Source organism: Diceros bicornis, chromosome 10 (assembly GCF_020826845.1).
Source record: "Diceros bicornis minor isolate mBicDic1 chromosome 10, mDicBic1.mat.cur, whole genome shotgun sequence".
NCBI classification, from domain to species: Eukaryota; Metazoa; Chordata; class Mammalia; order Perissodactyla; family Rhinocerotidae; genus Diceros; species Diceros bicornis.
In genome coordinates this window covers 3,022,961-3,038,428 of record NC_080749.1, presented here as the reverse complement: position 1 = coordinate 3,038,428, position 15,468 = coordinate 3,022,961, and the positions used below count along the sequence as shown (strand labels likewise).

Here is a 15,468-nt window from a genome sequence, read left to right as displayed (position 1 = left end):
GAAAACTCCCCATGAGGTGTGATGTTGTCTTTCATCCTTTACAACAGGATAGAGGGGCTCCTGAGGAAGAGCTGCCTCTCAAGCCGTCCGTCCATTCTTGAGGTGTGTGTAGCCCCCAAGTGTGTGAAGTTCACTGCACCCCATCATCATGGGTCTCCCCTCAAGAAATGGGATGGGAAATTTCCCCATCAACCTTGCTTTTGAAAATGAAAAGGGGGAAAAAATCACTTAGTTGAACCTGACTTTGTAAATAAACAGGCCTGCAGAACCATGCACACATCACTCACCCGTGCGTCTGCAATCAGCGCTGTGCAGGCCTCCCAGGTGCACACGAACACCAGGCGCTTCAGCACATTGTTCTGAGCCTCACCACAGCCTCAGGGGCTCGGCCCTGCTCTCCCTGCTTTACAGCTGAGAACGCCGAAGCGAGGTGGATCACCTGGTCCAGGTGACCTGGACATGGACAAGAGGTGGCAGTCCATACTCCTTCCACTTCCCCACATCGTCTTCCTGCATTTTAAATGGTCACTTGTATTATTATCTGAGGGGAAAAAGCAAAGGAAAGAAAAAAATTGCATCTATCTTATGCTAATAAATGTCCAATGTATCACTTCATCTTCTCATCTTAATGAATTACCCAATTCCCAATTCAGTTCATGTTTCAGCAGCTTTGGAATTCTTATCTCTGATGAAGCTGGTAGACACTATAGACTTGAAAGATACAGACTCACAACTCCAAAATTGTAACTGGAAGAAAAATTGAACTTTTTAGAGCCAGGTAAATTTTCAATTAATCAGAATGTAAGTGAAGAAAAGAACATTTAGCACAGTATTCATTAATTCCCAATGCTGATATACATACCATTCAAACACTATTCCAAAATTCTCAGAGTAACAGATCACAAAGTGCTGTCTTTATCTATCTGTGGTCACCATCATCACCACCACCATCTCTGAAACTCCCACTGTTCCACCTAAATACTCAGTAGTTCCGGTTGTTTCCCTGCTGCCTCTTTCACCAGGTAAGTTTAATTCCAGCTGGAAAAGGAACAAGTTACACACACGCACACACACACACAGAATTTCTCCAAGAAGAGCGTCAGGATTGTCTCATCTTGGAAAGAGAAGAATGAGAATCATGAGAAAGCTGAACGTGTTAAGACTGGATTTACCGTTTTGCGGACAAGGAGTAGCTAAACGCATACTAACGAGCAGCAGCTTCCTTTTCTGGTTTCTGTTATTAAGCTTTATTTCACTGTGTGAGATAAAGCCAATAAAATTAGAAATGCCACTTCTCTTGCTGCCACACTGGGGATGCTGGAGCTACATCTCATGTCTGACTACAGGAGCAGCGGACAGGACACTAGGACCCATGAGGCCTCACACACACCTGAGGACAGGTGCCCCCTTGGCTCACCTGACCAGACACTGAGGCCATGGCCCAGCACAGCCACCTCTCTCAGCGAGGAAGGCATCCTGCCCAGGCACCATGGGTGGAGATTAGGGCGTGGGTGTCTGTGCCTTCTTTGTGCCCTGTGCCCCTAACAAACAGGTCTCTTGGACCCACATCTCAGAGTATTTAATCCAGTCAGTCCACGCAGGGGAGTTTAGGAAGGATGGGGTTAAGATCACACGCACAGATAGCACTTGCACACACAGACACACACCTAATGAGACAGTAGAAGAGTCCTCTTCCTCTCCCCCTGAGACCATGTCTGATGTGCCCACCACCCTTTCCTGACAGAGCCCCCAAACTATCTAAAAGGAAAGCCATCCACTGCCCTCAGCCCAAAAAGGACAGTCCCCACACACCTCCTAGAAGGAGAAGGCCTTTGGAGAGTCCATCCCAAGACCCCATCCTGTCCACTCGTCTGCCCTCAGGCCCCTTATACTTGGATTTCTGTTTCCAAATTGTTTAAGTGCAAGACATCTCTTGCTTTCTCTTTCTTATTTTCTCCGAAAGTCAGAGAAACCACAGTAATTGACTGGTGAGTTAAAGGACTTTTTGCCTCCAAACCTTACTTTACTTTCTAGAAATCTTATTTCTCCTCTAACCGTCTATGTGTCCCACCCCAGCATTTCAAGACTTTGCTAACATTTGTAGTTTATTGCCAAGTAATTCTCACTCCCATTTGTATGAATTTCCCCAGAGAAGTCTTGAGGGAATTCTTTGAATTCTTTAAAGAACTCATTTCCCCACTGACCAATCCAAGCACAAAAATCCTTCAATCTGGACAGAGATCCAAACCCAGCCTTGAGGGCTGCCATCCTCCAGCTGGCCAGTTCCTTCTTAGCAAATCGGGAGCTGCCCTCTTGGGAGAGGACACCGGTGACTGCTGTTCTGCATAGTTCACCTTGGCCCAGAGTTGGCATCCTGCTGGCAGGCAAGACATGCATAGCCTGCTTGCTGCACCCAACCTGTTGCACCTTTTACTCCTCAGCAACTTCCTCAGGAACAGGGTCACCCCTAAAGGCTAAGGGACACCCAATTTTACAACCAAGTTTATAATTTATTTTAAACCTTTTATCATGAAAATAACGTATATGGAAAAGTACATAAAACATATATTTGCAATTCATCACATCATAGTAAAATGAAGACCCAGCCACACCCAGGTAAAGACATAGAGCATGGCCAGCCTTCCAGAAGCCCAGGGTCTCTTCCTGAGCCCTGCCTCGGCCCCAAAAGTGCCCACTATCTCAACTTTTACAAAAATCAATTCCTTGCTTCTGTTTCATTTTTCCACTTACATGTGCATCCCTAATATACCATGTTCCATAACATCTAAAACCCGATTGATTGTGAAATGTGCCATTATTTATGCACAAATAAGAAAGAAAATACTGCAAACTGACACTTTCTTGATTAGAATTTTCATTTTGTACTCATTAAAAGAACATTTATGACTTATATGCACATAGATTTTACATTGTCCTTGTGCATACATAAGAAGGAAAAGTTAAGCGAAATACATTGGCTAAGGTTGTCTTAAAACTTCTTCATATTCAGTTTCCACATCCGCCCATCACTTTTCGACTCGGGTTGTCCGTGTCTGTCTTTCCAGCCCACACCACCCTCTACACGAAACGCACGACGGGGTTGGGGATTTCTTACACCAGGCCCCCCGCTGCTGGGCTTGCCTGCAAAGTGCTGGCATGCATTCCACAAGCAGCCTTCTCATCGCAGTGACATTCCCAGTAATGACCGTAACAGTCACTACTATTTGACCTCTTTGGCCATCAAGTGGCATCATCTTCAGACTTCTGCAGCTTCACCTAGGCTCCTGTAGAGGGGCTGCTGGAACCACTGCTAGCTGTCTGAGGCCAACAGCACCGCTGGCCTTTTCAGCAGTTTAGGCTGCTTAAGACTTTTCTTTAACCTAGCTTTCTTCTGTGAGCTTTGAGTTTGTTTTCGTTCCTACCATGGTCAGGAATTCGGGCAGGGCTCAGCCGGTGACTCTCCTGCTCCAAGTGGCATTGTCTGAGGTTACTCAACAAGTTACTTAGCTGATGGATGCGCTGGTCTGGAGGTGAAAGACAGCTTCACTCACACGTCGGGCACCTTGGAGCCGGGGCGGAAGGCCAGGTTTGGCAGGGACTGTCGACCAAAATGCCTAAATGTGGCCTCTTCAACAAGTCAACCTCAGCCCAGCTGGCTTTTTCACATGGTGGTTCAGGGCTCCCAAAGAGAACGTCCCAGGAACAAGCAAGTCAAGAGACCTTGATTGAATTTTTAATCTTACTTATTTCTAGAAGTTCTGTTATTTTTTTTTTCAAATTTTCTAAATAACTTTCTATAGTTTCTTGCCCCCTACAAATATTTCCAAGCTTGTCCTTAATTCATTAAACATAGTTTGAGGGTCCATTGTTAATTTCTGGGGGCAGCAGGGTGGCATTGCTAATTTTCATTCACAGTATCGTATTTCCTTGTGTGCCCTACTATTCTTGACTGTGTGTAGTCTTTGTACTGGAAAAATTATTTAAGGACTAATTTTTGAAATCCTGGATGAAGTCTCTGGCATCTTCCTCCAGAAAAAACGAGAAATACCCCCTAAAATACCATTTCATGTCCCCACAACTTCTACCTAACCCATAATGCTCATCCCCTTCTGCTCTGCTTTCCCTGAAGTCTGGTTCTCTTGTGAGGCCAACGTCTGGACAGGAGCCTTCTCCTTCCCCTCACACACTTTGGGGCTAACAGGTAGAGCTGGACATCTCCTCACCTGTCAGTGCAGATCTTAGATCTCCAAACACTTTTGTTTTTTTTTTTTTTGAGGAAGATCGGCCCTGAGCTAACATCTGCCAATCCTCCTCTTTTTGCTGAGCAAGACGGGCACTGGGCTAACATCCATGCACATCTTCCTCCACTTTATATGGGACGCCGCCACAGCATGGCCTGACAAGCGGTGCGGTGGTGCACGCCCGGGATCCAAACCGGCAAACCCCAGGCCGCTGCAGCAGTGCGCGCACACTTAACCGCTTGCACCACCGGGCCAACCCCACCGAACACTTTTTTAAATCCCCATAACAACAACAACAACAAAAAAAAAAACCTTGTTCCATCTGGATTCATGGCATTCAGCTGAGTAAAGCCTAAAATCTCAGATGTTTTCTCTCCCAAGCTATATTGGTACAAGACTTTTGTACCTGGTTTATAAGATTCCTTTGCATCCAACTTCTGTCATCAACCAGAATGACATCGACATTTATTTACACATCCACCTTAAATTCAGCATGACCAAAAATGAGTCCTGCAAGCCTTTACCCTCTTCCTGTATTTCCATTAATGGCGAATGTCACAACTATTCACCCAGCCACCCGGTCCAGAAGTCTAGGCATTTTCCTAGACTCCTCCTTACTTCCGATTCACCCTCCTGTTAGCACCAAGTGCTTCCTTAATATTTCTTCCATCTACCCTTGGCCTCATGTTCCCACCTAAGTTCAGCTTCCCCATCCTCCAGGCTTGGATGCTGGCAGCAGACTCACATCTGACTTTAGTGGTCCCATGACTACAAAACACTGTAAATGTTAGCTCCCTGAGCCCTTCTCTCCAGTGCCTCCCCATCCCCCACCTAGCCCCCATAGAGCTGGTATGAATTACAGAAATCTGTGGAAGTTTCAATGACTAGCAAATCAACAATTTGTTTCCCCTGTGATATTTTAGTTTCCATCAATGTTAGAAAGCCTCTGTTCTCTTCATTTGTCTCGTACATAGCATGACATGTCCCAGATATTTACTCCCAGTATAGAAACTCACATGACCACCAGTGGCTAACAGTTCCTGTAACAGCTGTGAGTTCCACTGCTTGGGCTGATGTTACGTTTGGCAAAACATAAGCCTCTAAAATCCCATGAGCCCGACTATTACATAAGACATTTTTATATTTCCCTGCGTGTCTCTCACATAAGACTCATCGGTGAACAATACTAGGTTGACATTGGAACAGGAACATGAGATGAATCAGACCCAGGCCGAGTATCTCCCTCTCGGGCTAAGAGGAGGTCGTGTTCACCTGTCTGGTCAGGATCCGGCAAGAGAGTGGCTGGGTACCTAAGTTCACACCTGCCTGGAATCTCCTCAGGACCCGGCAGGAAGGCCTGCAGCGCGCTGGCAGGTGTTGCGTCATGTGACAACAGCAGTAGCGGCCTGAGGCACACGTGAGGACGTTAACGCCCCGAGTCGAAGCCTGGGCTTGTCACTCAGAAGAGCAGCTGCCGGTGTGGCTCCCGGAAGGCCTGGCTCCCCCGAGCGCAGAATCCACAGCCAGAAGAGTCCGCGGAGGGCGTGGAGGCGGGGCTCGGCCTCCTGCCAGCCCGCCAGTTCGGGGCTCCCACCCCGGGAGGGGACCAAGGGCTGCGCGCGGGTGTGGAAGGCTGCCTTGGCTGCTTCTGACCACAGCAGACGCGCAGCTGGTGGCGCTTCAGGGAGCATGGCAGGGAGCGGCTCAGCCTTTTCAGAAAGGGCAGGGAGCCTCACAATGGCGGAGCTGTTTTTTCATGGTGGGTCACTTCATTGGTAAACCACGCCGATTTGGGGATGGAGCTATTTTCCTTCCATCGGCTGATAACAAATATCCCGAATACTTGAGTTTGATAATATTGCAAATTATCTAGGGAGGCTTAATGTCCTTGAGAAGCTAAAATTTTAGTAAAGCTAAAGTATCTTCTTTACAGGCATGGAAGGTGTTAGCTATCAACAAATTATCCATGTAGTGAGTTAGCATGGACCCCTGAGGTGGGAAAAAAATTGAGTTCTCTTGTAAATACCTAGAGAATATAGTAGGCAAATCTCTGAATTCCTGGGGATCTGTTGCCACAAATACTAAAAGCCTCCACAAGTAAACACAGAGAGATGCCTTGAGTCCTCTGCTAAAGTCACGGAAAAGAAAGCTGCACATAAGTCTATACAGAAAAACAGACGGCTCACTGAATGCAGAGGTTAAGATAGCAGCGGGGTTGGGTGCTACAGGTGTTGGAGGAACCGTAAGTGTATTTGTCTGTCTCAGATCTCTTCCTCACCAATTTTCCTTCCTTTTTCACAGGTAGGATGGAGTATTACAAGCCAAATGTCATTTCTTCACCATTCTCTGTTTTTCTAGCTCTCTAATTATAGGTTCTATTCCTTGTATTTGAGCTAAAGAGAGGATGTTGCTTTACATACGACCATGATTTTTCTTTGTTGTAAGCTACAACAGTGAGATCCATCAAATGGTGTATTCACTGAGTCAACGTGTTGAAGAAAGACTTTTTAGCCAACAGTTAGGGCCTCTGACCTGATCAAAGACGGTCACAAACCCTCCAACAATTTTCCCAGGGGAGAGACTCACTCCTTGTCATCAAACTTTTGGGGGCAAAAAAAGAAATCAAGACCCAAAGGAACACATCAATTCATAAATAGAGAATTAGATAATTTTATTATTTAGGAAAAAAAGATCTCAAATGTATTCAGATAGTCAGCAAGTGTCTACAAAGTGCCAGTGGATTTTCAGCTTTGTTGATACACAATTGAAGGTCCAGTTATCATCCATCATCCTTCTGTTAGTGGCAGTCAGGCGTTACTCAGTTTATATCAGTAGTTACACTGAGCTCACCCTGATGTCCTGTTTTTTATAATTCCTTATCAGGCTTATTCTGATGTTCTGTTCTCCATCATTCCTTGCCATTACCTCCAACAACTGCCCCTGACAGTGTATCTAGTACATAATTAGTCACATCCTTCAACACACCTCAGGAAGGTAAGTTCAGTGTCCCACACTCCCTCTCAAAAACAGGTACAAGAATCCACCTGGTTTTCTCTCTTTCCCACCCTATCCACCCACATCCAATCCATCCGTGAGGACCAGGGACTCTGAAGCCAGAACTTTCCTCCAAAGGTTCACCTTGATCTTTGTCTGAGCCACTGTCATGTCTCACCACTGCAGTGACCTCAGAACTGGTCTCCTGCTCCTTTTTATCTTCCTTCCTTATAGTGCACCCTTTTCTTTCCTTAAGTCATCAACTTTATAATAGATAAAAATTATAAAATCAATGTATTGTAACAAATATGGCTTCTATCAGTCTTATTTATTGAAGTACCACGGAATCTTTGGTTTGAACGGGGATTTTGTTGCTTTTTTAAAAAAAGGTTTCAAAATCACTGCCACAGGCAACCAGCAGCCATTGTGTTTACTTGCAGAGTCAGCTCCTCTTGCTCGTGAATAAAGAATCATAAATGATACACCACCCATTTGAGTGGGCTTTTTAATCATTTAAAATACTTTTTTTTAAAAAAAAAGTAATTCAAATCAAGCTTTTGCCATGCACCTGAGGCCCCTCTGCAGAGACCTGGCACCTGCAAGACCCAGTATGACAACAGCTGGCTATGGAAAACGTGACGTTTCCGAGCCCAAGTCACACACGACTCTCCCCAACCCCCTGCCTCCTTCCCATGACTCTGCTCTCTCACTGCCTAAAGCCAGAGTGAGGCACTGGGAGTGTCCCCCCAAATCTTTCCCCTTCTTCTGGCGGAGCAAACAACACTGAAAGAGGAAAGTGCCTGCCTCTCTTCAGCAAGGTGAGGTCACGTGGCACAGTCTGGCCAATCAGATGTGAGCAGAAGTGCAGGCCTGGGAAAGATGCCTGGACCTCTCCCATCCTTCACGCACCCCACAGATGGAGAGAGGACACAGCAGGAGCCTGAGGAGCCCGTGGGGCGGCCTTGAGGGCAGTTCCTGCAGCCCTGCCTGCCAGGTGAAGAACACCGTCACCGTGTAAAGCTGTTTGTTAGGTTTCCTCTAGTCCTTGAGGCTGTCTGAAAGCTTTCCTCAGGATGTGCACAGCATTTCTCAAAAAGTAACAGTGTTATACCAGAACATAGTAGGTGGGGTGTCTATGACCAAATATGTGTGAAAATTTTGGATTAAGCAAAGTTAAGCCAGTTCTTTCCAACAGCATGTCTTGAATTCTTTCCTGTGCTAAGATTAAGCCTAAGCCCCACAGAGAACATAGACAGAGGGATAAAGAGCTTCCCATCCCTCGCCGTTCCAAATCCTAACAGACAGACAGACCCAGCATTCAATGTGCAAGGTACTGGAGGACAGCAGACTCACCATAGCAATCAGATGACAGGCATCAGGCCCTTGGAGGCATGCCAGGGGCACACACAAAGTACAGAAAGCAAAGACCCAGCTCTGATGCTCCTGAAGCAGGAAGTGGGCATCCAGCACCTCCAGACCAGGTAGGGTACTTGTGGAACATGAAGGGACTGCAGGAGCTGACTCAAGGAGAGTTGCAAACATGCCACAAGTGTCCCTTTTGTTCCATGTGTTCTGATTTGCCAGGGATGGTCCAGGTTTATGCCTGTCATCACAGTGTAGTTTCAGTCTCAGAATTGTTCTGGTGAAGATGATTAATTATATCATTTTAAGGGGGATTGGCAGGTTCTTCACAGGCAGTGTATTAGTTACCTATTGCTGCCTAACAAATTATCCCAAAACTTAGCAGCTTAAAACAATAAGTAGGTGTGATCTCACAGTTTCTGGAGGTCAGGAATTCAGGCATGGCTTAGCTGGGCATCTCAGGCTTAAGGTCTCTTATAACGTCACAGTCAAGCTATTGGTCTCATTTGTGGTCTTATCTGAATGCTCAACTGTGGTGGCAAGAGGTGGGGGTGGACCACTTCCAGGTCACTCACATGGTTGTTGGCAAGCTTCACTTCCTCATGGGTTGACCAAGGGCCTCAGTGCCCTACCAAGGCTCGCAGCCTCCCCTTCAGGACTGAGTTGCTCACAAGGAAGCTGGCTTCCCCTAGTGCAAGTGATCCAAGATTGAGAGAGAAAGGAAAAAAGACAGAGCAGAGAGCCCAAGACAGCCACAGTCTTCTTATGACCTAATCTTGAAAGTGACATCCCATCATTCTGCCATATTCTGTTCATTAGAAACAAGTCACTAGATCCAGCCCACACTCAGGGGAGGAGACTACACGAGGGCCAAGCACCAGGAGGCAGGGTCACTCGGGGCCATGGTAGAAGCTGCCAACCACAGTGAGAAAATGGACTCTGGGTTCAGAACCTACCAAGCATAGGCCCTTTGTAGTCTTGCATTGTCCCCCTTGATAGTTCTCACCCATTTCTGTTCCGTCTTATTGCTATCCATCCTGGGGTTCTAGATTTAAGGAGTCCCTCCAGAGACTGCTATTAATGTAAGACACAGATGGTGGCCACTATCTGGCCATTGGAGAGACGGCGGCAGTGTGGCACCACACCCCAGAGTGGACACTAAACTTGTACTACCAGGTTCCAGTCCCAGTTTCCACCATTACCTGTGTGACCCAACCCTGGGCAAGTTATTTAGCTCTTCTGTGCCCCCATCTATCAAGTATGCTGGTTAATAGTTACTATTTTTCAGAACCTTTGTGAGAACTGATGGAGATGCCATACTTAAGGTGCTTAGAGTTCTCAGTTCATAGGAAGCACTCAGTAAATGTTAATTATTGTTATTATTGTCATCAATATGGAGAATTGGGCTCCTCAACTTAGAAGAGCAGGGAGTAGCACCCCTAATGCACAGGGTCTCAGTGAGGCTAGTTTCCACCTGAATGTCCTGACTGCCCACAGTGGCTTCACATTTCCTCTCCAAGCCCAATGACCCCTTCTCTGGGCCTTTTTCTCCACAGAAGTGGCCCTGGGAGCTAGTCCTCTGTCCAGGCCCCAAGCCCTCTGCCAAATTTCCTGAGATGAGCCTCCAGTCATCCTCAACCCAGCCTCTTCCTGTCCTGCCCTACCTAAACCCACAGTGCCCAGACCTGCAGTTGGTTCTCAGCACTCTCTCTCACATCACTGTCTCTTCTCTCCCCACCACAAAGACATGGATCCTGACGTCCAGCTCTGCACCGATGTCCCCTTCCAGAGTATGGAGGAATCACACGTAGTCACCCAGACCAGGCAAGGCCCAGCATGGTTGTCTTTCTCTAACAACATTTACGCACTTCAAATCATTCACTTGCTTTCATCAGTAAAGCGGTTATGAGCACAGGCTCACCTGACAGATAAGGAAACTGAGTCAATTTATAAAGGGACTTTGCAAAGAAAAGCAACACAAGCTCCAAATCTAGAAATACCTGCGTTCAAATCCTGGCTCTGCCCCCACCCCACTAGAAGGCACACCTCGCAGCTCTGTGGGAAGGTTAACCAGGCACGTCACGGAGCAACAACACGTGCACAGCACAGGCAGCTCCTGAGCACCCCGGCAGAGCCTCGGAGTGTGGTGGGACACGGAGACGGGTGCTCTGGGCACCCTTGTAATAACGTGGACATGCTCATGTCAGGGAGCAGAGGCCACAGGAATAAGCGGTCAGCCGAGCTCCAAGACTGTGGCCCTTTGCCCGTGGGCAGTCTCTGCACGGGCTCTGCAAGGAGCAGGAGCTTCCTGCCTCGTGATCCCTGCAAGCCTCCCATTTGCACGGGGCACTTACTCTTGCTTTTTGCTTTTAGTTTATTGTTTGTTTCTTTTAAGAACAATCTGTTTGGATATACAAAATCTAACTTTCCCCTCCCCTCCTCACTCGTCTCCAGTAGTGCTTTGAGCCTGGTTGAGCGTAAAATCCATCAGACGCCTGAGTCAGACCATCTGTGCTGGTGACCAGGGCGGCTCCTTCAGTTTGCTGGGAAGAGGGCTTCTGGTCTTCCATTCTTCAGGGACTAGTGTGGGTGGGCTGCTTGGCCACCTTTCGACACCACTTGCGGATGGAGCAGCCCCCCACCGTGAGACTCATGGATAGCGCCAGCTCCCCACGGTGAGACTTATGGACAGGGGCAGCTCTCCACCATCAGATCGTGGACAGGGGCAGCCCCCACCATCAGACTGTGGACAGGGGCAACCCCCACCGTCAGACTGTGGACAGGGGCAGCCCCCCACCATCAGATTGTGGACAGGGGCAGCCCCTCACCATCAGACTCGTGGACAGGGAAGCCCCTACCATCAGACTGTGGACAGGGCAGCCCCTACCATCAGACTGTGGACAGGCGCAGCCTCCCACCATCAGACTCGTGGACAGGGGCAGCCCCCCACCATCATACTGTGGACAGGGCAGCCCCCACCATCAGACTGTGGACAGCAGTAGCCACCCACCATCAGGCTGTGGACAGGGCAGCCCCCATCATCAGACTCGTGGACAGGGCAGCCCCCACCATCAGACTGTGGACAGCAGTAGCCGCCTACCAGCAGGCTGTGGACAGGGCAGCTCCCACCATCCGACAGCCATGCAGCTGGGAAGAGAGGCATTAGAGAAAGGGAAAGCAGTGTCCACCAGTTCCAGGAGCACTAGACAGGCCAACTCTTTCTATCCTGCTGGCTGCTGTGAGCTGGGTAGATTGTCCCCCTGTAAGGAGGATGCTGGGGCTCTGGGGGAAGTGAGGTACCCTAGGCTGCACAGTTGGTAAGTGGCAGGTCTCACCCGGTATGGTCTGAACTCAGGGCTCATGCTGTGTTTACCAGGCTCTGCACTACTAGACTTCACTCAGCTAGGTCCAAGGCAGCATTTCCCAAATCCATCCAGAGGTGCTTGTCCTGGGTGTAAGGGAAAATGTTAACCGAGACCAGTGATTTGAGCAAGACCACACACAACATCACCCTCCTGAAGGCTCAAATACACACTCACGTGGTAGGCCCCAGTGGCCCTCCAGGTTTGAAGTCTGCCCAGAGAGCAGTGCGTAACAACAGGTGCTCCGGAGCCAAGTCCCGGCTCTGCCTGCACCCACCGTGGGGCCCTGGACACGTCACTTCCCCTCTCCGAGCTTCAGTTTTATCTTCTGTGAGTGGGGTCATAACTGCACCTGCTCCATGGAGAGAGTGAGCGGATAGGGAATGAATGCGTACAGCCCTCGCAGCAGCATTGATACACGGCATTTGGAGGCTGGTGCACAGGAATTCATTACACTAATCTGACTGCTTTGAATATATGCTTTAAATTTTTCATGATGTTAAAGTAGAGCTTTCAAAATGATAGGGCCGGCCCCGTGACTTAGCGGTTAAGTGCGCGCGCTCCGCTGCTGGCGGCCCGGGTTCGGATCCCGGGCGCGCACTGACACACCGCTTCTCCGGCCATGCTGAGGCCGCGTCCCACATACAGCAACTAGAAGGATGTGCAGCTATGACATACAACTATCTGCTGGGGCTTTGGGGGAAAAAATAAATAAAATTATTAAAAAATAAGTAAATAAATAAAAATAAAGTATAGCTTTCAAAATGATAAAATCATGCCTCTCATACAAATATAAAATAAACAATTGCCAAAAATTTTATTTAACTTATTAATCAGAGAATCAGCTGTTGAAAATGGTTCAAATGAAATTGACTTACAGAGATTTATATGCTTTCCTGGAAAACTCCATCATTTGCATTGCCATGAACAAGAATCATTTGTTTTGTTGTCAGTGTCCACAAGTTACCCTCTGCCCCTACAAAAATATAAGTGTCCTGGCCAATAGGAAGTTAAAGGTGCATCCCCATAGAATCTGATCCTCCTCAGCACTAACAATGGCCAGCTCCCACAGAAAGAACACCCAAGAATCGGTTTGAATCCAAGTCTGACAATTTTGCCTGATAATAATAAAGAGTTATTTTTTCCATGCTACTTACCCACCATGTCCCTTCTCCCACGTTACCCCTATCGCCATCACCCAGCGAGAATCACAGATCCGTAATAACTTACTGCACGCTGTCATGTTATGGTCCACTGTTAACGTGCATTTGCTGCTGGTGTTTAAGCCACGTGAGGGTCACACCATTGGATCCCACGTAGTTCGTTGCACATACTGAGCACTCGATAAACATGGACTGAATGGAATTTGGGTGGAAACAAAGGCTGCAGGCTTCAGTACTGGAGTCCTGGGTTCAAACCCCACTCTTCCACCCTGGCCGAGTGACCTTGGGGACATCCATCCACCTCTCTAAGCCTCCACTCTCTTGTCTATAACACAGGCATGGTGATAATAACACCTCCCTGCCGAGGCTGCTGGGGGATCACATGTTTCCATCATGTAAGCACTTAGAGGAGTGTCATGCCCATAACAAGTACTCAGCAAATGTCAGCTGTTACTAGGACTACCTTGACACTCCACCTCTGGCCTGAGTTCTTAACTGGGTCTATTTTTAAGAGGATCAAGTTAATTTCTCCCTGAGTACTACATATGCAGAGAACACAGGATGAAAGGGACCCGCAGAGAACATTTGGTCAAATCCCTTCCTCTCCTGATGTGGAAACAAAGATCCTAGTAGATGGAGGGGCTTGATGGAGGCCACAAAGCCAGTTGTGCTGGACCTGGTCAGGAACCCAGTCCCGATGCTCCCAGGACACTGTGCGCTTCATTGCCCAGGGCATCCCTCCCCCAGGCAGGACACAGGCAGCGCACCTAGTAGTGTTTGTTTGGGCCTTATATCTTTCCCCCTCTTACTGCCAGACACAAATTGCTGAGAGGGCAACAGGGAGATGGAGAAGGTGCAAGACAACCAAACCCAGCTTCTGCCAGTGGTAGAATCATTGCCTGAGGCTAAGGTCCCAGCTGCTGGTCAGGAGCAGGGCTCTGCCTAAAGAAGCAGCCAGCAGCCACAGACTCCTCGGAAACAGCGAGGAGTAAGGAAAAAGCAAGGGCTTCAGGTTCAAGTAGATCTACGTGCAAATCCTTCCTCCAGAACAAGTGGGCTGAGTGACTGTGCCACTGTCGTGGAAACATATTTCAAGAGGCTGAGGTTACTCCCCGGAGTTCTTTGTACCCCCTGGCCTGGCTCTCAGCCTGACAACCAAGGGAAGCATCCTCCCAGGTAACAGAAGTTAAATTCTTGACTTCCTCATTTCAAAAACAAGCTCAAGGGGGCTGGCCCAGTGGCGCAAGCGGTTAAGTTCGCGTGCTCTGCTGCGGCGGCCCAGGGTTCGCCGGTTCAGATCCTGGGTGCGCACCGATGCACCACTTGTCAAGCCATGCTGTGGCGGCGTCCCATATAAAGTGGAGGAAGATGGGCACGGATGTTAGCCCAGGGCCAGTCTTCCTCAGCAAAAAAAGGGGAGGATTGACAGATGTTAGCTCAGGGCCGATCTTCCTCACAAAAAAAAAAAAAGCAAGCTCAGGGAAGGAACAAGAGGTTCGGAAGAATATGAGACAGGGCAGAGCAAATCCTCTCCCTCACAACAGAAATCATTTCCTGAATTGTGGGAAGAGAGGAAGCCAGAGGGAGAAAAGGAGAGAGTGCCTAACTAAGCGTGGTCTCTGAGAAGGGGCTGCCTGCCCTGCCTCCAACCGTGTCTGAGGGCCGAACCCCGCGCAGAGCGGCAGGTGGGAGATCATTCCAGTTCCACACCAGCACTCCCAGAGAGCAGAGAGCCGGAGTCCAACTCATTCTGTGAGGCAGCTACAACCTGCATGTCAAAACCAGGCAATAACAGTAAAAAAAAAAAAAAAAAAGGAAATTTGTAGAATGATCTCACCTATGATCACAGATGAACTAAAAACGGTCATTCGTTTTGACCAGATTGGGTCTATCCCAGAAACACAAGGTTAGTCCAACAGCAGAAAATCAAAACAAAATCTACACAGTAATAGATTACAGGAGAAAAATTATCTTATTAAATGTAGGGGGAAACATTTTATAAAAACCCTAAGAGTTTTATTATAAAACTCTTAATATAATTGGAATAGAAGGGAACTTTCTTGGCCCAATAAAGCTCATCCACCAAAAAAACCCACAGCAAACATTACACTCAAGTGCCACACATTCACAGCTTTCCCTTTAAAGTCAAGAATAAGACCAGGCTGCCACCATCCCCACTTCATACTCGATTTTATACTATAGTCAAGGCAGGAAGACAAGAAAATGAAATTAAAAACCATACAGAGTGGAAAGGAAGAGAGAAAACCATCACTTTTCACAACTGGTATAACTGCCTTTGTTTTAAAAAAGAAATCTTTAGACAAATTTTTAGAAATATTAAGAGAA

At 47.8% G+C, this 15,468-nt stretch overlaps 1 protein-coding gene across 3 annotated transcripts in view; it reads right to left on the bottom strand.

The window, feature by feature from the left end:
• Positions 1 to 358: 358 nt before the first annotated feature.
• The window catches only part of PLEKHB2 (pleckstrin homology domain containing B2), a 156,929-nt gene continuing 141,819 nt past the window's right edge, over positions 359 to 15,468 (bottom strand). For 2 of the 3 annotated variants that reach the window (XM_058548716.1, XM_058548717.1), the window contains one exon: positions 363 to 541. In XM_058548716.1, coding sequence (XP_058404699.1) covers positions 378 to 541 — 164 coding nt within the window. In that variant the 3' untranslated portion in view covers positions 363 to 377. Of the gene's footprint in view, positions 542 to 15,468 lie in introns of all 3 variants that reach the window. The other variant, XM_058548718.1, reaches the window with a different exon arrangement.